This window comes from Myxocyprinus asiaticus, chromosome 48 (assembly GCF_019703515.2).
Source record: "Myxocyprinus asiaticus isolate MX2 ecotype Aquarium Trade chromosome 48, UBuf_Myxa_2, whole genome shotgun sequence".
Taxonomy (NCBI): Eukaryota; Metazoa; Chordata; class Actinopteri; order Cypriniformes; family Catostomidae; genus Myxocyprinus; species Myxocyprinus asiaticus.
The window spans coordinates 25,185,846-25,210,343 of record NC_059391.1 but is presented as its reverse complement, the minus strand read 5'-3'; the positions used below and the strand labels follow the sequence as shown (position 1 = coordinate 25,210,343).

The following is a 24,498-nucleotide window of genomic DNA, read 5'->3' as shown; positions in this document are numbered from 1 at the left end:
TTGCAGGTTAAAGCCGTTTTGAGTATTTGTCGTTGCATGTTAAAGGTGCTGAGTATTTGTTGCGGCGGGTTAAAGGCATTTTCAGTATGTGTTGTTGCAGGTTAAAGGTGTTTTCAGTATTTGTCGAGGCAGGTTAAAGGCGTTTTGAGTATTTGTCGAGGGAGATTAAAAGTGTTTTCAGTATTTGTCGAGGCAGGTTAAAGGCGTTTTGAGTATTTGTCGAGGGAGATTAAAAGTATTTTCAGTATTTGTCGAGGCAGGTTAAAGGCGTTTTGAGTATTTGTCGAGGCAGGTTAAAGGCGTTTTGAGTATTTGTCGTTGCAGGCTGAAGGCATTTGAGTATTTGTTGTTACAGGTTAAAGGCGTTTTGAGTATTTGTCGAGGGAGATTAAAAGTATTTTCAGTATTTGTCGAGGCAGGTTAAAGGCGTTTTGAGTATTTGTTACTGCAGGTTAAAGGTGTTTTGAGTATTTGTAAAGGCAGGTTAAAGGTGTTTGGAGTATTTGTAAAGGCAGGTTAAAGGCATTTTCAGTATTTGTCGAGGCAGGTTAAAGGCGTTTTGAGTATTTGTCGTTGCAGGCTAAAGGCATTTGAGTATTTGTTGTTACAGGCTGAAGGCATTTGAGTATTTGTTGTTACAGGTTAAAGGCGTTTTGAGTATTTGTCAAGGCAGGTTTAAGGTGTTTTCGGTATTTGTCGAGACAGGTTAAAGGTGTTTTGATTATTTGTTACTGCAGGTTAAAGGTGTTTTGAGTATTTGTAAAGGCAGGTTAAAGGTGTTTGGAGTATTTGTAAAGGCAGGTTAAAGGCATTTTCAGTATTTGTCGAGGCAGGTTAAAGGCGTTTTGAGTATTTGTCGTTGCAGGCTAAAGGCATTTGAGTATTTGTTGTTACAGGCTAAAGGTGTTTTCAGTATTTGTTATTGCAGGTTAAAGGCGTTTTGAGTATTTGTCAAGGCAGGTTTAAGGTGTTTTCGGTATTTGTCGAGACAGGTTAAAGGTGTTTTGATTATTTGTTGCTGCAGGTTAAAGGTGTTTTGAGTATTTGTAAAGGCAGGTTAAAGGTGTTTTGATTATTTGTTGTTGCAGGTTAAAGGCGTTTTGAGTATTTGTCGTTGCAGGCTAAAGGCATTTGAGTATTTGTTGTTACAGGCTGAAGGCATTTGAGTATTTGTTGTTACAGGTTAAATGCGTTTTGAGTATTTGTCAAGGCAGGTTTAAGGTGTTTTCGGTATTTGTCGAGACAGGTTAAAGGTGTTTTGATTATTTGTTACTGCAGGTTAAAGGTGTTTTGAGTATTTGTAAAGGCAGGTTAAAGGTGTTTGGAGTATTTGTAAAGGCAGGTTAAAGGCATTTTCAGTATTTGTCGAGGCAGGTTAAAGGCATTTTGAGTATTTGTCGTTGCAGGCTAAAGGCATTTGAGTATTTGTTGTTACAGGCTAAAGGTGTTTTCAGTATTTGTTATTGCAGGTTAAAGGCGTTTTGAGTATTTGTCAAGGCAGGTTTAAGGTGTTTTCGGTATTTGTCGAGACAGGTTAAAGGCGTTTTGAGTATTTGTCGAGGGAGATTAAAAGTGTTTTCAGTATTTGTCGAGGCAGGTTAAAGGCGTTTTGAGTATTTGTCGAGGGAGATTAAAAGTATTTTCAGTATTTGTCGAGGCAGGTTAAAGGCGTTTTGAGTATTTGTCGAGGCAGGTTAAAGGCGTTTTGAGTATTTGTCGTTGCAGGCTGAAGGCATTTGAGTATTTGTTGTTACAGGTTAAAGGCGTTTTGAGTATTTGTCGAGGGAGATTAAAAGTATTTTCAGTATTTGTCGAGGCAGGTTAAAGGCGTTTTGAGTATTTGTCGAGGCAGGTTAAAGGCGTTTTGAGTATTTGTCGAGGCAGGTTAAAGGCGTTTTGAGTATTTGTCGTTGCAGGCTAAAGGCATTTGAGTATTTGTTGTTACAGGCTGAAGGCATTTGAGTATTTGTTGTTACAGGTTAAAGGCGTTTTGAGTATTTGTCAAGGCAGGTTTAAGGTGTTTTCGGTATTTGTCGAGACAGGTTAAAGGTGTTTTGATTATTTGTTACTGCAGGTTAAAGGTGTTTTGAGTATTTGTAAAGGCAGGTTAAAGGTGTTTGGAGTATTTGTAAAGGCAGGTTAAAGGCATTTTCAGTATTTGTCGAGGCAGGTTAAAGGCGTTTTGAGTATTTGTCGTTGCAGGCTAAAGGCATTTGAGTATTTGTTGTTACAGGCTAAAGGTGTTTTCAGTATTTGTTATTGCAGGTTAAAGGCGTTTTGAGTATTTGTCAAGGCAGGTTTAAGATGTTTTCGGTATTTGTCGAGACAGGTTAAAGGTGTTTTGATTATTTGTTGCTGCAGGTTAAAGGTGTTTTGAGTATTTGTAAAGGCAGGTTAAAGGTGTTTTGATTATTTGTTGTTGCAGGTTAAAGGCGTTTTGAGTATTTGTCGAGGCAGGTTAAAAGTGTTTTCAGTATTTGTCGAGGCAGGTTAAAGGCGTTTTGGGTGTTGTTGCAGGTTAAAGGCATTTGAGTATTTGTTGTTACAGGATAAAGGTGTTTTCAGTAGTTGTCGTTGCAGGCTAAAGGTGTTTTGATTATTTGTTATTGCAGGATAAAGGCATTTTGAGTATTTGTCGAGGCAGGTTTAAGGTGTTTTCAGTATTTGTCGAGGCAGGTTAAAGGTGTTTTCGGTATTTGTCGAGGCAGGTTAAAGGTGTTTTCGGTATTTGTTGTTGCAGGTTAAAGGTGTTTTGAGTATTTGTCAAGGCAGGTTAAAGATGTTTTGAGTATTTGTCGAGGCAGGTTTAAGGTGTTTTCAGTATTTGTCGAGGCAGGTTAAAGGTGTTTTCGGTATTTGTTGTTGCAGGTTAAAGGTGTTTTGAGTATTTGTCAAGGCAGGTTAAAGATGTTTTGAGTATTTGTCGAGGCAGGTTTAAGGTGTTTTCAGTATTTGACGAGGCAGGTTAAAGATGTTTTCGGTATTTTTCGAGGCACGTTAAAGGTGTTTTCGGTATTTGTCGAGGCAGGTTAAAGGTGTTTTCAGTATTTGTCGAGGAAGGTTAAAGGTGTTTTGATTATTTGTTGTTGCAGGTTAAAGGTGTTTTGATTATTTGTTGAGGCAGGTTAAAGGTGTTTTGATTATTTGTCGAGGCAGGTTAAAGGTGTTTTGATTATTTGTCGAGGCAGGTTAAAGGTGTTTTCAGTATTTTTTGTTGAAGGTTAAAGGCGTTTTGAGTGTCGTTGCAGGCTAAAGGTGTTTGAGTGTTTGATGTAGCAAATTAAAGGTGTTTTTAAATGTTTGTTGTTTCAGACTAAAGGTGCTTTGAGTATTTGTTGTTTCAGGTATTATAGTCACCTGGAAAGTGATTTATCTGTTGTCATTTCAACATTTACAGCCCCAATGTCCAGTAGAGTTTCTACTTTAAAAAAAAAACATAGCTTCCACCAAAATACCATAGCTACATTACTACAATAAAACTATAGAAACTTGGTATTTGCCAGTATTGTCATCAAAAAGTGGATTAAATTGACAGATTCTGAAAGATTCTAACACTATTTGAAGGAGATACAATGCATGTATTAGCCTACAATTTTACAGTTTTATCAACAACTGTAGTAACTATTGTACTGTGGCGGAAACTACGGTGACCATAAAGGTGTTCTACTGTAATTAACTGGACAGTGTTTCTGGGTTGCTTAGCAACAGAACCTCTGGAACAGTGAATCAGTGTTCTGGTTCCTAGAGTAACTGGATAGTGATGGTATTTCTCACCTGCTCCTCCTCTGCGCTCAGACGGCCAGCCATCCTCTCTTCTCTCCTTTACTTCGCTGGAGGATCTGATTAAAGCTCAGCCAGATGTTTAGATCGGACTGTAACGATCAGAACGGGGTTTTTTCAGGCCCGTTAGCAGCGATCAAGCTAGCACGAGCAGCAGAGCTTCAGTCCGCCCGCCTGTGTGACGGAGGGAGAAATTCATCACGGTGCTCAGCCGAAATTCTCAAAGGCCCGTTGATATATAATTGGGTGTTAAATAAAAATAATAAGCGATCGGCAGCGCTTCATTCGGACGCTCCAGTACTCTTTACTGTGAGAAGGCGAATGAAGATCCTACGCTTCTGAAAAGCAGGAGTGAAAGATGAAAGGCGACGCTCCCCCTGCTGTTCACACTGGAGAACTGCAGCTGATTGACGCTCCTCCTTTCCATTCATAAAAACCGTGGTGTGTGTCCGATTCGTTGTAGCGAATCATTTCGTTCAGAAGGCTCGGTTCAACGAACCGGTTCAAAATATGATTCACCAATTCGTTTGAGTTTTCATTGAGTTCTCAGGAGTCCTCGTGCAGCATATTACGCGTACTTGTTTGTAATTAAAAAACTTTTTAAAAACTTGTAACTTTTCAAAACTTTTGACTGGTAGTGTATGTATATTTTATACAAAAGCTTTTTTCTTAGACAATTTAATTAATGTAAGGTATTGCTCAAATTCTTAAAAAAAAAAAAAAAAAAAAAAAAAGAAATAGATGTCTAGAGCTTGAATAGTTTGATTTGTGAATGTGGAAATAGCAAGATGCGTTTTTATGCTGCCAAGTGATTCGAATGATTTACGAACACCTTGAGAATCGGTTCGAATGAATCGTTAAAAAGAACCATTTCAACTGAACGACGCTTTCGCGAATCGGACGTCATTAAAACAGTACTTTTTTTTTTCGCTGAAAGTTTCCATGCTCTTCAAATATTGTGGGCGGCACAAGGGAAATAAATTCAAATGTTATCCTGGAAATTAAGCACATTTAGCTGCTTCAACAACAGCTTCCTGTGGGCGGGTTTCCATCGGAGTGATTGACAGGGGAGCTTTATGACATCATCTTGGAAATATGCAAACATAAGTGCTTTTACTGTCAGAGGCCATACACACTGTCACAGCTCCAAACTAATGTAGAAACAAATAAAAGCAAACACAGTGAGTCAAGAAATGACTTCAGAAGGCTTTTTAAATAGCATTTCATAAACCTCATAATATGCCCCAAAATGCTGTCTATGTAGGGATCTCACTTGGGTTTTAAAACACAGCGCATGATTTAAGGTTTACACAGTTGACATGTTTTTAATAGTTGACAAGCTGTTCTCGCAGCCAATAATGCTGACTCCAGTTTTGACAAACTATGTTGGTCAGTGATCTGGGAAGTGAGATCTAGGCTGACTGGTGATGTGTGTTCCTGGAAAGCAGCTATTGACTAATAACCAAACTCTCATTCAACCACAGTCATCTCCGATTACACTCTGTTTTTTCTGTGAGATGAGACCTGGTGGTTTCATATCACTGAATGCAACCTCATCACAACCTTCCGTCACATTTGTGTCTTCCTAAAATGAGCTCTTTGACATGCAACCAAAAGAGATTTTGATGAGGCCAGCGTTTCATTGGCAAAAACAGTCACTTTAATTATACTCAGCGCTGTTACAATGACACAAATAAAAACTAAACATTAAATAGTACTTAAAAGCTCTGTTTTTTTGTTTTGTTTACATTTATAAACATAGAAAATATAATTTAATATATAATAGGTATTGCATATTTTAAGGGTCTCTAGAAAAGTGCAATTTTATGTCAGAACAATTTGAACAGACCTTTAACCCAAAGTTACTTTCCAAACTGTTCCAATTAATTTGGAAGCAACAGTGGAAATTTCTTTGGACATTAAGAAATCATTCAGACCACAGGATGAAAGAAACAGACAGTAAAACTGGATTGAAGTTGTAACACAAATTAAAAAAACCATTTCATAGGCTTCCTCACCAGCTGAATCCTAACGATTAATTAAAAAAGCTACATCTAAAAAATCCAATAAAGAGCATTTGTAAAGATGCATGACTGAAAAGAGCAGGGGAATTTAAAGGGATAGTTCACCCAAAAATGAAAGTATATATATATATATATTTTAAAAGAATATCTCAGCTCTGTAGATCCATACAATTTAAGTCAATGGTGACCTGAACTTTGAAGCTCCAAAAAGCACATAAAGGCCACATAAAAGTAATCCATAATGTCTTCTAAAGTGATCAATTCAGTTTTGGGTGAGAACACACCAAAAATATAACTCCTTTTTCACTGTACACCTTGTCACTGCAGTATTTAGGCACGATCATGATTTCAAGCTCAATTACACTTACTAGAGCTTGATGCATGTGCAGAGTGCTAGATGGCACTAGGAAGTGTAATCAAGCTTGAAATAATGATCGTGCCTAAATACTGCAATGACAAGGTGTACAGTGAAAAAGGAGTTATATTTCTGGTCTGTTCTCATTCAAAACCAATTTGGTCGCTTGAGAAGACATTTTTGGATTAAACCACTGGAGTTTTATGGATTACTTTTATGCTGCCTTTATGTGCTTTTTGGAGATTCAAAGTTCTGATCACCATTCACTTGCACTGTATGGACCTACAGAGCTGAGATATTCTTCTAAAAATCTTCATTTGTGATCAGCAGAAGAAAAAGTCATACGCATCAGTGATGATGGCATGAGGCTGAGTAAATGACAAGAGAATTTTAATTTTTGGGTGAACTATCCCTTGAAAAGAGAACAAGAGTTTACTACTGATAATAGCTGTAAATGTACTAAAATAATGTGCCAAAAAAGCACAATAGTTACATTTTTGTGAATATGGTTACAGAAATAGGCCCCTCTGAGATAACTAAATTGTAATTTGATAATGTAGCAATTAAAAACCCAATTCATCCACATCACTGTCCTCTTGAAATAAGATTATTCTAGTGATTATCTTCATGCCTGAATTATCCCAAAATCAATGCAGCGTCCTCAAGCTCAAACACTATCAAGTGCTAGACTGAATCTAGATTTCTTCAATGGTGCACAGACTTGAGAAAACATGCTCTCTAAAAGTATTAGCTCATGCAGTCTTTTCCCAAATCTCAGACCTCCATGCCTTCTTTCTGACTGGTGTGAGAGTTCTCTTGCTGTGTGTCTGGTGTGGAGAGGTGTTCCAGTTCATCTTGTTTTCTTGTGCTCTAGGGTCTGTTGAAGTTGGTGACTGGCATAATCAGGCTTGTTGGTGATGGGGCACTGTGGTACCTCTATGCCCAAGACATCTGCAACCATGTAGGGTCTGAGCCAGCCCACCAGTGGAGTGCTGCCTTGGGTTTAGTGGGTTTCTTTGTGGTAGAAAATGAAGGCCGTCCACCTATAGTAGAGGAGCAGATTTTGAAGAGTCACTCAAAGTGTGCTTCAACATGAATAAAACATCACGAGTAATCCACTAAATCCAAGATTTGTTTTTTTTCATGCTTTGTGGCAAACAACAGGATTAGTAAAATAACAATTAGGGAAGTTCTCACAATAAAGTTATAATCAAGAGCAAGAGCTTTCTGGATGGACTCTGTCGAACAGCTGATGCTGCTCAGACTGACAAACCGGAACTGCAGAGAGAGAACGCCCCATGAACCAACACAAACAAAATAACAAACACAAAGTTCAGCTTGTTTTTAAAGGGGTCATATATCAAGAGAAATCTAAATTTGTGTTATATTTTGAAATAAAACATTTAATTGTACGATGTAAAAATTCTGCTTCTGAAAACGTTCTGAACTGAAAACATCCTCCCAAGTCCAAAAAGAAATTTCTTATTCAATCTAAGCAGCAAAAACGCTTGTTCCAAAACAAAAAAAGTGGCTGTGTGTAGCACCTGCCACTCTGCACGTAGTTTCGAAGAATCACGACACTGGAAATGTAAGGGGCCCATTAGAGGACTGGATGGGAATTAATTTTCTGAAATAGTTTTGCATTCCCTCCACAGCTTCACGTTCTCTCACAAAAAAGTTTTGCATTCCCTTTCAATAGTTTGGCATTCTCTCACAAAAAGTTTTGCATTCCCTCGCACTAATTTTGCGTTCTCTCTCAAAAAAATTTGTATTCCCTTGCATTAATTTTGCATTCTCTCACAAAGTTTTGCGTTCCCTCGCAATAGTTTTGCGTTCTCTTACAAAAAAGATTTGTGTTCCCTTTTAATAGTTTGGCGTTCTCTCACAAAAGGTTTTGCGTTCCCTCGCACTGATTTTGCGTTCTCTCACAAAAAGTTTTGCGTTCTCTCACAAAAAAAGCTTTGTGTTCCCTCGCAACATTTTTGCGTTCCCTCACAATAGTTTTGCGTTCTCACAAAATGTTTTGTGTTCCCTCGCAATAGTTTGCCGTTTTCTCACAAAACGTTTTGCGTTCTCTCGCAAAAAAAGTTCTGCGTTCCCTCGCGATATTTTTGCATCATCTAACAAGAATGTTTTTTGTTCCCTCGCAATAATTTTGCATTCCCTCAAAAAACAGTTTTGCATTGTCTCGCAATATTTTTGCATCCTCTCACAAAAATGTTTTTTGTTCCCTCGCAATCATTTTGCGTTCTCTCACCAAAAGTTTTGCGTTGTCTTACAATATTTTTGCATCCTCTCACAAAAATGTATTTTGTTCCCTCACAATAATTTTGCGTTCTCTCACAAAAAAATTTTTTGTTCCCTTGCAAAAGTTTTGCATTCTCTCACAAAAAAGTTATGTTCCCTCACAATAGTTTTGTGTTCACAAAAAGTTTTGCGTTCCTTCGGCAAAAAAGTTTTGCGGTCCCTCGCAATACTTTTGCATCCTCTAACAAAAATGTTTTTTGTTCCCTCGCAATAATTTTGCATCCTCTCACAAATTTTTTCCCTCGCAATAATTTTGCATTGTCTCGCAATATTTTTGCATCCTCTCACAAAAATGTTTTTTGTTCCCTCGCAATAATTATGCGTTCTCTCACAAAAAAAGTTTTGCATTCCCTCACAATAATTTTGCGTTCTCACACAAAAAAATTTTGTGTTCCCTTGCAATAGTTTTGCATTCTCTCTCAAAAAAAGTTTTGCGTTGTCTTGCAATATTTTTACGTTCTCTTACAAAAACGTTTGCATCATCTTGCAAAGTTTTGCATCCTCTCAAAAAATATTGTTCCCTCGCAATAATTTTGCATTCTCACAAAAAAGTTTTGAATCCCCTTACAATAATTTTGTGTTCTCTCACAAGTTTTTCATTCTCTATTACAGAAAAGTTTTTTGTTCCATTGCAATAGTTTTGCATTCTTTTACAAAAAAGATTTGCGTTCCCTCGCAATAGTTTGCGATACCTGACAATAAGATTTGTGTTCTCCTGCATTTTGGGTTCCCTCATAATAGCTTTATCCATCCCTTACTAAAATTTTGATGGTTTTATTTCAGTAACCATATTTTAACGATGATATTCACAATAAAAGCATATAAATAATAGGCAACAGGAAAACAAAAGTTTTTAAATTCATAGTTCTTACAATAAAAATGGTTACTAGTCATTGTAACTGCAGTTTTACTATAGTAAATCCATGGTTAATTTTGGTAAGGGCACGTTTATTTATTTACTTTTTGGTAACCACAAATTTCCCAAGGTGTTACTAAAGTAAAGCTGTTGTAACCATGCTTTTGTTTTTTGTTTTTGGCAGAATTATTAGTTTTGGTTTTCCTGTATTACTTTGGTTTTACGACAAAATACCATGGTTGAAATATGGTTACTACAGTAAAATTATGGTTAATTTTGTGGTTATAGATTTACTATAAATACCTTAGTTGATCTATAGTTAAAAAAAAAAAAAAAAAAAAAAAAAAAGGGGCAGTGGTAGCTCAGCAGTTAAGGCTCCGGGTTACTGATCAGAAGGTCGGGGGTTCAAGCCCCAGCACCGCCAAGATGCCACTGTTGGGCCCTTGAGCAAGGCCCTTGACCCTGTCTGCTCCAGGGGCGCTGTATCATGGCTGACCCTGCACTCTGACCCCAGAATTATGGTTAATTTTGAGAGGGTGTAAACTTTTCGTGAAAAACTAAACTAGGAGAGTTTTAGCACAAAAAACATTGACTAACATTCTATGCAGACAGTGTGGAAAATAAATAAAATATGATTCCTTTAAATCCATGCATTTTGTTCATAGATTAGCAGTCATTTTTTTCACTTACAAGATTAATCTTAGAAATTTCAGAAAGACCTTCAACCTCTTCCACTTTAGACTGCAGCCAGCAGAATCTAAACACTGTCTGTAAAAGAAATCAGTTTATACTTTAACTGAGACTATAACAACTGTCTACGATTTACTATAATTTTTGTATTAATGAATTAGGTTTATGTAAACAATTAGCATAAATAACTATTCTCAGAAGAAAGCATCACTCACAGAACAGTCATATACAGGATGTCCCCTCCAACACATGATGTCCAGGATGTAGTATGTTCTGTCCACTTCACTGTAGATGCAGTCCAGAATTGTGTAATCTATATAAAACATCTTTATCACATGGCTCAGAACAGGAAACATTAGCACTCTAGCACACTCTAGTGTGATAATACTGCAGGACAGGTGAGGTGCAGACCTTTTCCCAAGGCTGAGTTGTGTCTATTGCCACCAGGGAGAAGAGAAGGAAATCGATTGTCACAGCCGCTTTTAGTGTTAGATTATGTGGATCCCTGAAGTAAAAACAACATATATAAACAGTGTGTTTATCTCTTGAATGAGAAGGATTTGAAATGTAATTGGTCTAAACCTTGGGAGGCAACGACGAGGGAGCATTCCCAACAGGACAAACCACCATCAGCCAATCAGAACTCAGATCAACAGGAACATCCACCAGCCAATCTGACAACAGCTGGAGAAAAACATACAAAGAAAAAAAGGCCGTTAATTATGTTCTTAATGCGCATTATCCCAATTAGCTTGTATGTGGAACTCGATAACAATATATTAATACTTAACAAATGTTAACATTGTTATAATATATTTGCATTTAAAGTGGCCATATTCTAATTTGTACCATCTTTTTTCTTCTTAGTCAAGGTTCAGGTTTCCCACCCTTTTTAACCAAAGAAATTCCATGACTTTTCCATGACCTTTCCAATCATTTAGGATTGCTGGATACAGATTTTTTTTTTCAGACCAATTTGCTAACGAATCATTCGTGAACCGTTTTTGACCAAAAATCTTTCTCAAAAGAATGAATCGCTCACAAATCAGAAATTACTATGGTGTGTGTGCACGGTTTTTTTTTTTAGGCAGAGGAAAACTAAAAAAATAAAATAAATAAATAAATAAAATTCTCTATAGAAATTTCCACAACTTTTCCATGATTTTTAAGATGTTATCAATTTTTATGACTTTTCCATGACCTTTCCAATCATTTAGGTTTGCTGGAAACAGTTTTGTTTTTTTATTATTATAATTTTGATTTAGACCAATTTATAAACCGCTTTGACCACTTTTAACCTAAAATGATTTTCAAAACAATGAATTGCTCAAAAATCACTATGGTGTGTGGACAAGTTTTTTATTTTTATTTTTTTTAGGCAGAAGAAAACTAGAAACCTTTATGTTCTCTATAGAAATTTCCATCACTTTTCCATTATTATTCTTTTTTCTTTTTTAGATTTTCTCAATTTCTATGACTTCTCCATGACCTTTCCAGTCATTTGGGATTGCTGGATACAGATTTTTGTTTATCATTTAGATTCAAACCAATTCGCTAATGAATCATTCAGACCAATTTGTGAACAGTTCTGACCATTTTTTTTTTTACCTAAAATTACTCACAACTCAGAAATGACTATGGTCTGTGAGTGTTTTTTATTTTAGGCAGAGAGGGGGGAGTGTATACTCTATAGAAACGAACATGACTGCTATGATTTTCATGATTTTATCCATTTCTATAACTCCTCCATGACTTTTACTGTCATTTGGGACTGCTGAATTTGGATTTTTAAAAACCATTTTGATTCGCTAATGAATCATTGTGACCGATTTGTGAACTGTTTTGACCTCAAATCATTCTTAGAAGAATGATTCGCTCACAAATAAGAAATCTAAAAACTATGTTTTCCACTGTTTTTTTTTTTGTTTGTTTTTTTACAGTGGAAAATGTTTTTATACTAATGTTTATTCTCTATGAAAACTTCAATGACTTTTCCAGGGCTGGAAATCACAATAGTAAAATTCCCTGATATTCCCATGAACCCCAAAGATTTCTTGACTGTAATTTAGTATTTTTGACTGTAAGTTCTATTTTTTCGTGACCATCGGCCACCCAACCTCAGAATTACAGACTATTATTGCAGCACTCAAAAAAAAATAATAAAAAGGATTTTTTGCTGTTTGTTCAATTTACTTATTAAATAAACTAAAGCAACACAATTCTACAACATTTTGGCACATCTTTATTTCATGGCATTCTATCCATTTAAATGTGTAAAATGGAAGTTTATTAATTAATTTAAGTTGGGACTACATGAATACTTTTTGTGGTGTTATGCATCTTTGATGAAACTGGGCAGGGGATTTCCATTTCCCTGCATGCTTTGCATGGGACTAGATAGGTGTTGAAATGGTAAGTGTTATTTTATGCATTTTTGAGCAAGATGAGAACAGGAAGAGATTTGTTAATGTTTAATGTCTTCTGTTATAGTGGTATTTAAAAAGAGTGTCTGTATATGCTGGAGTTTTGGGGGTTATTGTGGTGAAGAATGGCGCTTGTGCTTAGGTCGAGAATGGACTTTCAATTTCAAGTGATACTTGATTCGAGCGCTGCTTAGCTTTATAAGCAGTTGTTAATAAATTGACAATGCAACAGTTTCACCGTACTTATACTTGCTCACCTGGCATATACTAATGATTAATAAAATAAAGTTGGTCCAGCATATGAAAATCTATTAAATAAACCTTGGTAAATTGAGTTTGATGAACCTAATGAAGTTAAGTTAAAACTACTAGGGGCAGTGGTAGCTCAGCGGTTAAGGCTCTGGGTTACTGATCAGAAGGTCGGGGGTTCAAGCCCCAGCACTGCCAAGATGCCACTGTTGGGCCCTTGAGCAAGGCCCTTGACCCTATCTGCTCCAGGGGCGCCGTATCATGGCTGACCCTGCACTCTAACCCCAGCCTAGCTGGGATATGTGAAAAAGAAGAATTTCACTGTATATGTGCAAATGTATAATGTGTGATAAATAAAGAAAATTAATTAATTAATTACTATAGTACATTAATTTGACCTAATCCAACGAAATTATTTTAGCTCAATGAAACTGACTTAATCTGAACATAAAACATTAAATTACCAGTACTTGTAAAAGCTTTCTATGATTCAATTAAGTAAGGGTGATGACTTAATTTTTAATTGTACCTTTAAGACTTGTGTTAAATAACCTCTGTTAAGAACTGGCTAACCTCTTCGCATGTGAAATGCATCTCTGTTCATCTATCAGTGTGTTTTACAAGCACCTGGTTGGCGTAATGCTTCGGCAACTTCTTTCTCTGCTCGATCTCCATCCCTCCTCCTCTGTGCTGTTCTTCAGCTGTAGCTGGCTCTTTGTCCTCTTCATCCTCACTGTCTGCTCTAGTCCAGTCTCCATCCGCCAGCTGACGTGCATGATTTACAAAGTTCAGCCTCTTTCTGCAGAGAAAAAGCAGTTTGAATCTCAGCGTGAAATTCTTCAGCATTCATCTTAATTGAATCTTATATCTTAGTTTTTCAGTAGATCCTGCCTTTTGACTATGTTAAAGCATCCAAAAATAAACCAGTGTTTTTTGTTCAGAATAAGAATGAGCTTTATTGCCAAGTATGCTTACACACACAAGGAATTTGTCATGGTGACAGAACAAGCTTCCAGTGCAAAGAGAATGCAACCATACAGTTGTGCTCAAAAGTTTGCATACCCTTTTTACTGAGCCATGGGGAGCAGAAAAGAACTGTCAAAAGACCTGCGTAACAAGGTAATGGAACTTTATAAAGATGGAAAAGGATATAAAAAGATATCCAAAGCCTTGAAAATGCCAGTCAGTACTGTTCAATCACTTATTAAGAAGTGGAAAATTCAGGGATCTCTTGATACCAAGCCAAGGTCAGGTAGACCAAGAAAGATTTCAGCCACAACTGCCAGAAGAATTGTTCGGGATACAAAAAAAACCCACAGGTAACCTCAGGAGAAATACAGGCTGCTCTGGAAAAAGACGGTGTGGTTGTTTCAAGGAGCACAATACGATGATACTTGAACAAAAATGAGCTGCATGGTCGAGTTGCCAGAAAGAAGCCTTTACTGCACCAATGCCACAAAAAAGCCGGATACAATATGCCAGACAACACCTTGACACGCCTCACAGCTTCTGGCACACTATAATTTGGAGTGACGAGATCAAAATAGAGCTTTATGGTCACAACCATAAGCGCTATGTTTGGAGAGGGGTCAACAAGGCCTATAGTGAAAAGAATACCAACCGCACTGTGAAGCATGGTGGTGGCTCACTGATATTTTGGGGGGGGGGGGTGAGCTCTAAAGGCACGAGGAATCTTGTGAAAACTGATGGCAAAATGAATGCAGCATGTTATCAGAAAATACTGGCAGACAATTTGCATTCTTCTGCACGAAAGCTGCGCATGGGACGCTATTGGACTTTCCAGCACAACAATGACCCTAAGCACGAGGCCAAGTTGACCCTCCAGTGGTTACAGCAGAAAAAGGTGAAGGTTCTGGAGTGGCCATCACAGTCTCCTGACCTTAATATCATCGAGGCACTCTGGGGAGATCTCAAACGTGCGGTTCATGCAAGACAACCAAAGACTTTGCATGACCTGGAGGCATTTTGCCAAGACGAATGGGCAGCTATACCACCTGCAAGAATTTGGGGCCTCATAGACAACTATTACAAAAGACTGCACGCTGTCATTGATGCTAAAAGGGGCAATACACAGTATTAAGAACTAAGGCTATGCAGACTTTTGAACAGGGGTCATTTCATTTTTTTCTTTGTTGCCATGTTTTGTTTTATGATTGTGCCATTCTGTTATAACCTACAGTTGAATATGAATCCCATAAGAAATAAAAGAAATGTGTTTTACCTGCTCACACATGTCTTCTTTAAAAATGGTACATATATTACCAATTCTCCAAGGGTATGCAAACTTTTGAGCACAACTGTATATACATACATACAAGTTAAAAAATATAAATGAAATATGGATATAAGTAGGAATGGATGGATTAAATATTGCACAGGGTTGCATTGACAAAAGGAAAGTATTTGGGGGCAGTTTTAACTGTTCCTGTGCCTGGCTGTTCTGGTGCTCAGTGCCCTGTAGCGCCGGCCAGAGGGCAACAATTCGAAAAGTGCGCGCGCTGGGTAAGTGAATTTTTCCAAAACAATGCATAAGTTCTAAGTACTGATTTAAGCATTTCTCACATGTCACTCTTTCTGAAGCTCCATGCACCTCCTGCAGCATTCACTCTGCTCCAGAACACTGTATTTGCTCTTGTACTGGGCCAGGCATGAGTGAGGAGCAGATGTGCTGTTTGGCCCTCTGGACACAGAGAAGCTGGAGGACAGAGCCTGAGTCAGAGCCTCCATGACTGACCTGTGACATCATACACAACAGTTCAAAACATCTTAGAGACACTAAACAGTATGCTATGATTAGTGCTGATATGTATTTAATAGCAATGAGAGGTGTTTCAAATCACCAATTATCCATCTAACATAGAGATACAAATATACGTCAGTATGTTACATACAGATAAACAAAGTGTCACAACAAACACGTCATCACGCTGCCGCCAGATCTGCTCTAAAGCCCCTTTCTGGTGCTGATAATAATAAACGAAGAGAATATTAGAGACACCAGCACAAATATAGACAAAAACACACACCTTCTGCAGAGATACGCGCGTTCAAACGCATGGGCGCGCTGACGTCATCGTACCTCACCACAGCCTACCAAAACTCTTTCTTTGTACTATTAGTAATATTTATTTGATGTTTTGTTCTGTATGGTTATATCACTGTACACTGATGTTCATGTTCTCAGCAATAAAATAAATAATTTTTTTTTTTTTTTTTTTTTTTTGTCGTCGAGGACTGTTGGGCGAGCTAAACGTATCACGGAGTTTCACAATCGGGCTGAAATTTACAGGTGCTGGTCATATAATTAGAATATCATCAAAAAGTTGATTTATTTCACTAATTCCATTCAAAAAGTGAAACTTGTATATTATATTCATTCATTACACACAGACTGATATTTCAAATGTTTATTTCTTTTAATTTTGATGATTATAACTGACAACTAAGGAAAATCCCAAATTCAGTATCTCAGAAAATTAGAATATTACTTAAGACCAATACAAAGAAAGGATTTTTAGAAATCTTGGCCAACTGAAAAGTATGAACATGAAAAGTATGAGCATGTACAGCACTCAATACTTAGTTGGGGCTCCTTTTGCCTGAATTACTGCAGCAATGCGGCGTGGCATGGAGTCGATCAGTCTGTGGCACTGCTCAGGTGTTATGAGAGCCCAGGTTGCTCTGATAGTGGCCTTCAGCTCTTCTGCATTGTTGGGTCTGGCATATTGCATCTTCCTCTTCACAATACCCCATAGATTTTCTATGGGATTAAGGTCAGGCGAGTTTGCTGGCCAATTAAGAACAGGGATACCATGGTCCTTAAACCAGATACTGGTTGCTTTGGCACTGTGTGCAGGTGCCAAGTCCTGTTGGAAAATGAAATCTGCATCTCCATAAAGTTGGTCAGCAGCAGGAAGCATGAAGTGCTCTCAAACTTCCTGGTATATGGCTGCGTTGACCTTGGACCTCACAAAACACAGTGGACCAACACCAGCAGATGACATGTCACCCCAAACCATCACTGACTGTGGAAACTTTACACTGGACCTCAAGCAACGTGGATTGTGTGCCTCTCCTCTCTTCCTCCAGACTCTGGGACCCTGATTTCCAAAGGAAATGCTAAATGTACTTTCATCAGAGAACATAACTTTGGACCACTCAGCAGCAGTCCAGTCCTTTTTGTCTTTAGCCCAGGCAAGACGCTTCAGACGCTGTCTGTTGTTCAAGAGTGGCTTGACACAGGGAATGCGACAGCTGAAACCCATGTCTTGCATACGTCTGTGCGTAGTGGTTCTTGAAGCACTGACTCCAGCTGCAGTCCACTCTTTGTGAATCTCCCCCACATTTTTGAATGGGTTTTGTTTCACAGTCCTCTCCAGGGTGCGGTTATCCCTATTGCTTGTACACTTTTTTCTACCACATCTTTTCCTTCCCTTCGCCTCTCTATTAATGTGCTTGGACACAGAGCTCTGTGAACAGCCAGCCTCTTTTGCAATGACCTTTTGTGTCTTGCCCTCCTTGTGCAACATGTCAATGGTCGTCTTTTGGACAACTGTCAAGTCAGCAGTCTTCCCCATGATTGTGTAGCAGAACTAGACTGAGAGACCATTTAAAGGCCCTTGCAGGTGTTTTGAGTTAATTAGCTGATTAGAGTGTGGCACCAGGTGTCTTCAATATTGAACCTTTTCACAATATTCTAATTTTCTGAGGTACTGAATTTGGGATTTTCCTTAGTTGTCAGTTATAATCATCAAAATTAAAAGAAATAAACATTTGAAATATATCAGTCTGTGTGTAATGAATGAATATAATATACAAGTTTCACTTTTTGAATGGAATTAGTGAAATAAATCAACTTTTTGATGATATTCTAATTATATGACCAGCACCTGTATTTATTTCCGCGTTGTCTACGGTAAAAGTCGCTATGGGTCAAAGGTGCCATACGTTGTTCCTGGCAGGCTACTCAGCCTTGCAGGCTCCATATAGTCGTATCTTTTTTTTTTTTTTGACAGAAAGACAGGTTCTGACTGACTAAGAAAAAAAGCTAAAATCTCAGTATCAAATCCAGTGCCAATTTTATTTATTTTGTTCAGAAATGGTGAACGTCGGAGACTGTAAATCGTACAGTTGTCTGAGGGGATTCCATAAAAAAACATAAGTTGCTCAGAAAATAATTAATCATTCCCTTCAAAAATCAAAGATTGGCACTGCTGTGAATACAGATATGGGGCGAATTCCAATTGAATGTGGGCGTTTTCCAAATGGCATTTTTGCACCCTTGAAGGGCATTTCAGGAAGGGGACGCCACTGGAAGGGTTGTTCCAAACAAAAGTAAGAAAGTTAATGTTTTCACAAAGGGCCCTTTCACAAGAGTTTTAGTGAAGGGTACATTCAAACTGTAATGCCATATGCTTCCGTTAGAGTACCCATATCAATAGCTCTGTCCTCGTAGTGAATAGGGCATAGGGATGATCACACGATGTGCGTTCCATTCCGTAGGGTCCCTACACAGTGTTCACTGCTCCATACTCACTGAGCATGGGATATCTGCTGAAGTCCACTTCACCTGACAGAATTTGTTCATTTGGAATACCCTGCAACATCATCAAATGTGCAACCACATTGAAAGCATTAAGTTTAATTAAAATGACAGCATCTCAAACTCCTTTTGTTTGTTTGATTTTAGCATTTATTTTAGCCACGTTACATCAGTACTCTGCTGGTTCGCAATGACCGGTGGGTAAGTATCCTTCTCCACTTCCTGTAAAGTGATGTATCGATGTACACTTATTCCCTATGCCGTTTGGAGTGCCTTTCCAACTGAAAATAAATGCACCTTTTGGCTTGGAATCTCCTTTAATATGGCGGAATAATGTGTGAAGTCCAGACCGGAGGACCTAAACGGTCGATTGAAACGCACCTACGGTCTACACACGATGTTACATTCGCCATATTGAGCGTTCCAATTTCTCCCATTGATTTTGATGCAAGTGGTCCGTCTTGGGTTAAACAATCTTTGGTTGCACATATAGATGTCACGTGGTGCGCTCTACTTTTCTCATCGCTGGTGAAGATGGACCAATCACAGTCGTTTGTGATTAACGACTAAGGATTTTATTTAATTTTACATCCATTGCTGAAGTGGATTTCTATTTGTAAGTCAAAAGATAAAACATTTGTAATTAATGTATTTCAACAATTGCATTGTTTTGTTTACAGATATCTCCAATACGACAAAACAGGTCATGAAATTTGAACACGGCTCAATTAAGGATTAGGCTTTTTTGAGCCCCCTTGTAGGCAAAAAGCTTTTAGCTACCCAATGGATCAAGACCACTTTAGATGGTCTAGGAGTTAAATTAGACGATTTGCTTGCTTAGATGCGGACTACACAAAAACGCTGTCTTTTTAACGTGACAACTAGTGAAACTCCACAGGGCCTGTAGTTGTTTTGTTGACCGCAGGGCTCCGCCAGAAACATTTTTAAGTGCCACATTAAACTGCGCTACTCTCATTGTTCGATCGTCACGTCATGGAAAGAGTTACTGCGTTTCTGCTCAAACTAAAGAAATACTTTCTGAAAAACTCCGCTCGGGCCATTTGAGTCTAAAGTCGAAGGAAACAGTGGGAACAAAGAGCGATCTGAAATGTATCTGTGGATTATAAAGATGCTTTAGATGTATTTTTTGCTCTTTTGTTGTTGACGGAACTCAGAGGATGCGTGTATTCCTCATCCCAGTACGGGACAAAATGTTGGGATAATGTTTTCATCTGGAATTTAGTTCAGCCGGACATGCAAACCAGTTTGTGTTTGTTTTGAAAGAGTTTTACACCACGCAAGATGCCTAAAAGTGTTATATAAGGATTATAAGTGAATTGCAAGTGTTTACCGGTGTCGAGGTTCTGCTGGACGGAATTTATGGATTTATAGTTATCTTTTTGCGGCTTAATATTGTGGTTTTGCGGAATAATGAAACGCCATAAATTTTGTGAAGTTGGAGAATAACAATACAACTAGGATATTTTGTAGACTTACTTTCTTTTAGAGTTACAAATGTAGCAAATACGATTATACACTCATTGTTTCATTTTCCCGGGAAAATAAACCATCCCTGATTTCTTATTTGTCGCCAGTAAGGCTTAAATCCTTCAATCAGATTTTTTTTATTTTATTTATTATTTTATTTTTATTTTTATAACTAATAGCCTTAAAACAGTCTCCATAGGCTATGAGCACATTAGCTTTATCTACTGCTGTACTACATAGCCAGATATAAGACTCTGGGTTATACACCAATGAGGCTGAAAATAGACCTGTGTTTATGTTAGATTTGATCAGTACAGTATTCTGCACTGTGACATGAAGAAAGGAAGCTGATTTTGTGGCCAATTTTTGTGTATCTGCCTTGGTATTGCAAAAAAACAAAACAAAAACACAACAAAATGTCACTGAGAGCCAAAGCCCTCTACACATTCCAAAGTGAAAACAAGGAAGAGATAAGCATCCAGGAGAATGAAGAGCTCGTGATTTTTGATGAGAGCTCTGTGGACGGTTGGTTACAAGGCGAGAACAGCCGAGGAGAACGAGGACTTTTCCCTGCCTCCTATGTGCACATCATCCGGTGCCGTTCTGGATCCAACCTGACTGATCAATCCCTCAGCTCTTCTGGAAGCTCTCCTGGAAAAGATATATCGTTACATCCACACCCCAACTACGACCCTACCGAGCGATGATGATGACGATTGGGACGACTGGGATGACAGCTCAACAGTCGTTGATGACGAAGATCCACAGAGAGGCATAGGTGCCAATGGGCATTCCCACCAGAGCGGGTTTTCCAACTCAAATGTCCACTACCGGGCCAAGCCATACATGGAACGCCAAGACAGCATATCCAGCAACAGGAAGGGCAGCATGGTGGGCAGGAACTTGAATCGGTTCTCCAGTTTCGTGCGTTCAGGTGTGGAGGCCTTCATACTTGGTGATGTGCCCATGATGGCCAAAATCGCTGAGTCTTATTCAATAGAAATGGGCCCCCGGGGGCCCCAATGGAAGGAGAGCCCTCAGCCATTTTCCTGTTCCATTGAAGACCCTACAAAACAGACCAAATTCAAGGGCATTAAAACTTATATCTCGTACCGAGTGACCCCCAGTCATACTAGCAGGCCGGTGTACCGTCGCTACAAGCACTTTGATTGGCTATACAACAGACTACTGCACAAATTCACTGTCATATCCGTGCCCCACCTTCCAGAAAAACAGGCCACAGGCCGTTTCGAGGAAGATTTCATTGAGAAGAGGAAGAGGAGGCTAATATTATGGATGGACCACATGACCAGCCACCCTGTTCTATCACAATATGAGGGTTTCGAACACTTCCTAATGTGTGCAGATGATAAACAGTGGAAGCTCGGGAAGAGGAGGGCAGAGAAGGATGAGATGGTTGGTGCTCATTTCATGCTCACCTTCCAGATACCCAATGAGCACCAGGATCTTCAGGACGTTGAGGAGCGCATTGACTCCTTCAAGGTGTTTGCGAGAAAGATGGATGATAGTGTGATGCAGTTGACGCATGTTGCTTCGGAATTGGTTCGTAAACACCTTGGAGGCTTTAGGAAAGAGTTCCAAAGGCTTGGGAATGGTTTCCAGTCCATCAGTCAATCGTTCTTGTTAGATCCTCCATACAGCTCGGATGCCCTCAGCAATGCCATCTCGCATACTGGGCGAACCTACGAGAAAATTGGCGAGATGTTTGCAGAGCAGCCCAAATATGACCTGTTTCACATGCTGGATAAACTGTCGCTGTACCAAGGCCTGCTATCCAATTTCCCAGACATCATCCACCTGCAAAAAGGTAAAATTAGCTCTGAATAAACAGAGCTCTTAGGCTAATTTTGTAATATAATATTAACCTTTTTTCAAGATATTTGTTTATAAATGGGTCGTAGGGGCACAGCAATGCTACATTCACTTTTAAAGGAATGTTCCAGGGTCAATACAAGTCAAGCTCAATCAGCAGCATTTGTGGCATATTTGGCGAAATTATGGCGACATTTATTTTTTATTTTTTTTGGAAATCAACATTATTCCACAAATGCTGTTGATTGAGCTTAATTTATATTGAACCCAGCACATTGCTTTAAAATATCATGCCTTAATATATCCTCCAACATTTCAAATAGATTGTTTTTCACTAGTTTTACAAGATTGCTGGTTCCTCAATTCACAGATTGCAGATATGTGGGACACAGAGCAGAGTTGACCCAGTGACATCATGCCTTTAGGCAACCAATCACATTTGTTGTTATGTATATGAGTAGGGGTGAGTAGGGGTTTTGTTTATCCACAGTTGATGTCTGAACTCCTAAAGGTGAGGTACAGAGTCATTTTATAGTGGAAATGGGATGCGTTTGGCATTTCCATGTAGTTAAGAGAAAGAGTTAAGTCGTTCATGGCCCAGATGAACTTCCACTTTCATTACAATGTTTTTGTGTAATGAGAGCTGGAATTTAACATATGCCATCTTTTAGATGTGTACAAAAAAATTTGTTAATAAGGATATATTAATAGGTGAATCTCAAAAAGAAATGTGTGGGTCATAATTTACCCCATAATCAAAAGAAAGAAACAATAAATTATAGTTTGCATAGCGAAAATGGATCCTGTTTTAGGATCATTACGATTTTTTGCATCGCAACATTATTTTCCTGACAATTAAGCACATTTTATCCACAATTTCTCATTACTGTAGTGCAGAAAAATCTCATTCTCATTATGAAAACCATGCTGTCCACACACACATAAAACAAAGTGAAAATCAGCATGCTATATATAATTTTGTATAATTTTTTCCTTTTGTTTGTGGTGTGAAGTATGACGTGTGATTCACTCTAACGCTGACGTAGCTCTGCACTCTTTTTGGAACATTTATACATCTTTCATCATTATCAGCTTATAAAACCCTCAAATATGCCTTGTCCAATGTTTTTAGATGATTGGCGTAGCCCAATCAGTGTCTTTTGTAAGGCCTTGATTGCCTTTTAAGCCTTTTTGATGTTTAATGAGACCCTGAAACTATAATCACCAGTAGGGTTTAATCTTTTCACTCAATTTTGTGTTGTAGTGCTGTGTTAATTGTAACAAGGTCCATAAAAGTCCTATATAAATACATAGGAACTGTGAAATGCCCCTGTAGATTGTGGATGACAACAGCAGGAGTTGCCATCTTGAGACGTGTGTAAAGGTGTATTATCCTTACGACACAGGTGTGCATGTGTTGTTTCATGATCAGTCACATGACACGTGAACGTTACATGCCAGAAAGACATGGTAGCAGCCAAATAGTTCAGGATCTGTAGTGCCTAATCCAGGGTTGTAGATTTATTCTCAAAAGTAGAAGAGACCAGTGAAAACTATCCCCATTATCTGTCAGCATTGTGTACCTGAGGGCAGTTCACCTTGTGTTATTCAGCAGAATTAACTAGTGTTAATTAAATAACCACCTTGGGCAAACATTTGCCTTAGTTTCTCCTTCTGACGTGTGTGTGCGTGTGCATGTGCTTGTGTATTGAAGGCAGGACAGTCTGATTGCTGTAGTTTCACGTCCACACCCTATAACGGTTGTAACTTGATTACAGTTTGTGTTCAGATACAATGGATCTTGCCATACAATGAATAATGGTGTTTTAAATAATTAAGTTGCTAATAGTGACTAATGGACATAGTGACTCCCACCCTTACCCTAACATTAACTACAGTAGAACTCTATTATATTATAGCCTGTACTGTATATGAAGATTCTAGTCTTTCAATGGAAGAGCACTGACCACTGATTTTATATGGATTTAGGATGAGTATCCCTTATACCAACAGTCATCCAATTACTGATTTTTGACTCTGAATCAATATTAATTTTACTCAATAAATTTACTAGCTAATTTCTGACATTTGGTATGTTTACATGTGTGGTTGTATTCGAGCTACAGCTTGATTTGCATATTCAAGCTACGGTCTTCATCTGTCGAGGTATACATGACACATTGCGTTATTAAATATTTGAAGGAAGGACGTCAAAAACAGCGCATTAATTACACGCCGCACTGCTTTGTAATGTTTTTTGGAACATGTGCACAATGCCAATTGTGGTCTGATTAGCATGTTTACATGCTGGACGAAGCCGAGCTAGTCGCTTTATCTAAGTATGTTAGTCTGACTGAATTTCAGTCGAACTAAAGTGTTTACATGACATTTTGAAAAAGACGAGTTATTGTTTTAGTCCGACTGAAATCGAACTTTTGAAGTGCATGTGAACGTACGGATAGATTCAAGCTTGAACAGACAAAAACAGACTTGAAAGCAACTCTTTTCAACTATTTTCTAAATACAGTAAAGTTGTTCTGCTTTAACTGAAGTTTAATTTGCTCAACATTGTTTCAATTTATCATCCAGCTAGCTAAATACATATTATTTGTTACATTTTCTTCTTAAAATGTATCCTTCTGACTGGACTTTCAACATGTCTCGTCAGACCTCTCATATATCTTAATTCAATAACTGTTGCTATCTAGGATACATTTTTTTCATTTTAAGATTATTGAACATCATGGAGCTGCTAGATTGAAATTCAGAAAATTGTTTTGGGCCTTGTAAATAGAGGTAGACCGATATATAGCTTTTTTTAACGATTAATTGGTACCGATAGTTGCTCATTGGAACTATTGGTTATCGGAAAAAATATATGCAGATAGTTGCTGATATTTTATTTTTATTAATTTTTTTCCCTCATTAAT

General features: G+C 38.1%; 2 protein-coding genes and 1 long non-coding RNA gene across 3 annotated transcripts in view; 1 reads left to right on the top strand and 2 right to left on the bottom strand.

Annotated features, from left to right (window-relative positions):
- LOC127437633 (tyrosine-protein phosphatase non-receptor type 9-like) overlaps nt 1-4,156 on the bottom strand; it is a 30,265-nt gene extending 26,109 nt beyond the window's left edge. The window contains exon 1 of the mRNA XM_051692671.1: nt 3,775-4,156. Within this exon, the coding sequence (XP_051548631.1) occupies nt 3,775-3,807 (33 nt within the window). The 5' untranslated portion in view covers nt 3,808-4,156. The remainder of the gene's footprint in view (nt 1-3,774) is intronic.
- A 2,045-nt stretch (nt 4,157-6,201) lies between these two features.
- LOC127437532 (uncharacterized) lies at nt 6,202-15,901 on the bottom strand. The gene is made up of 7 exons (XR_007896577.1): nt 15,732-15,901; nt 15,268-15,439; nt 13,312-13,483; nt 10,595-10,696; nt 10,228-10,517; nt 10,013-10,090; nt 6,202-7,202 (listed from the first exon to the last, which is right to left on the bottom strand). It is a non-coding gene; the product is annotated as an uncharacterized LOC127437532 (long non-coding RNA).
- Nucleotides 15,902-19,238: 3,337 nt separating this feature from the next.
- LOC127437711 (sorting nexin-33-like) overlaps nt 19,239-24,498 on the top strand; it is a 28,471-nt gene continuing 23,211 nt past the window's right edge. The window contains 2 exon segments of the mRNA XM_051692802.1: nt 19,239-20,409; nt 20,411-21,563. Coding sequence (XP_051548762.1) covers nt 20,152-20,409; nt 20,411-21,563 — 1,411 coding nt within the window. The 5' untranslated portion in view covers nt 19,239-20,151.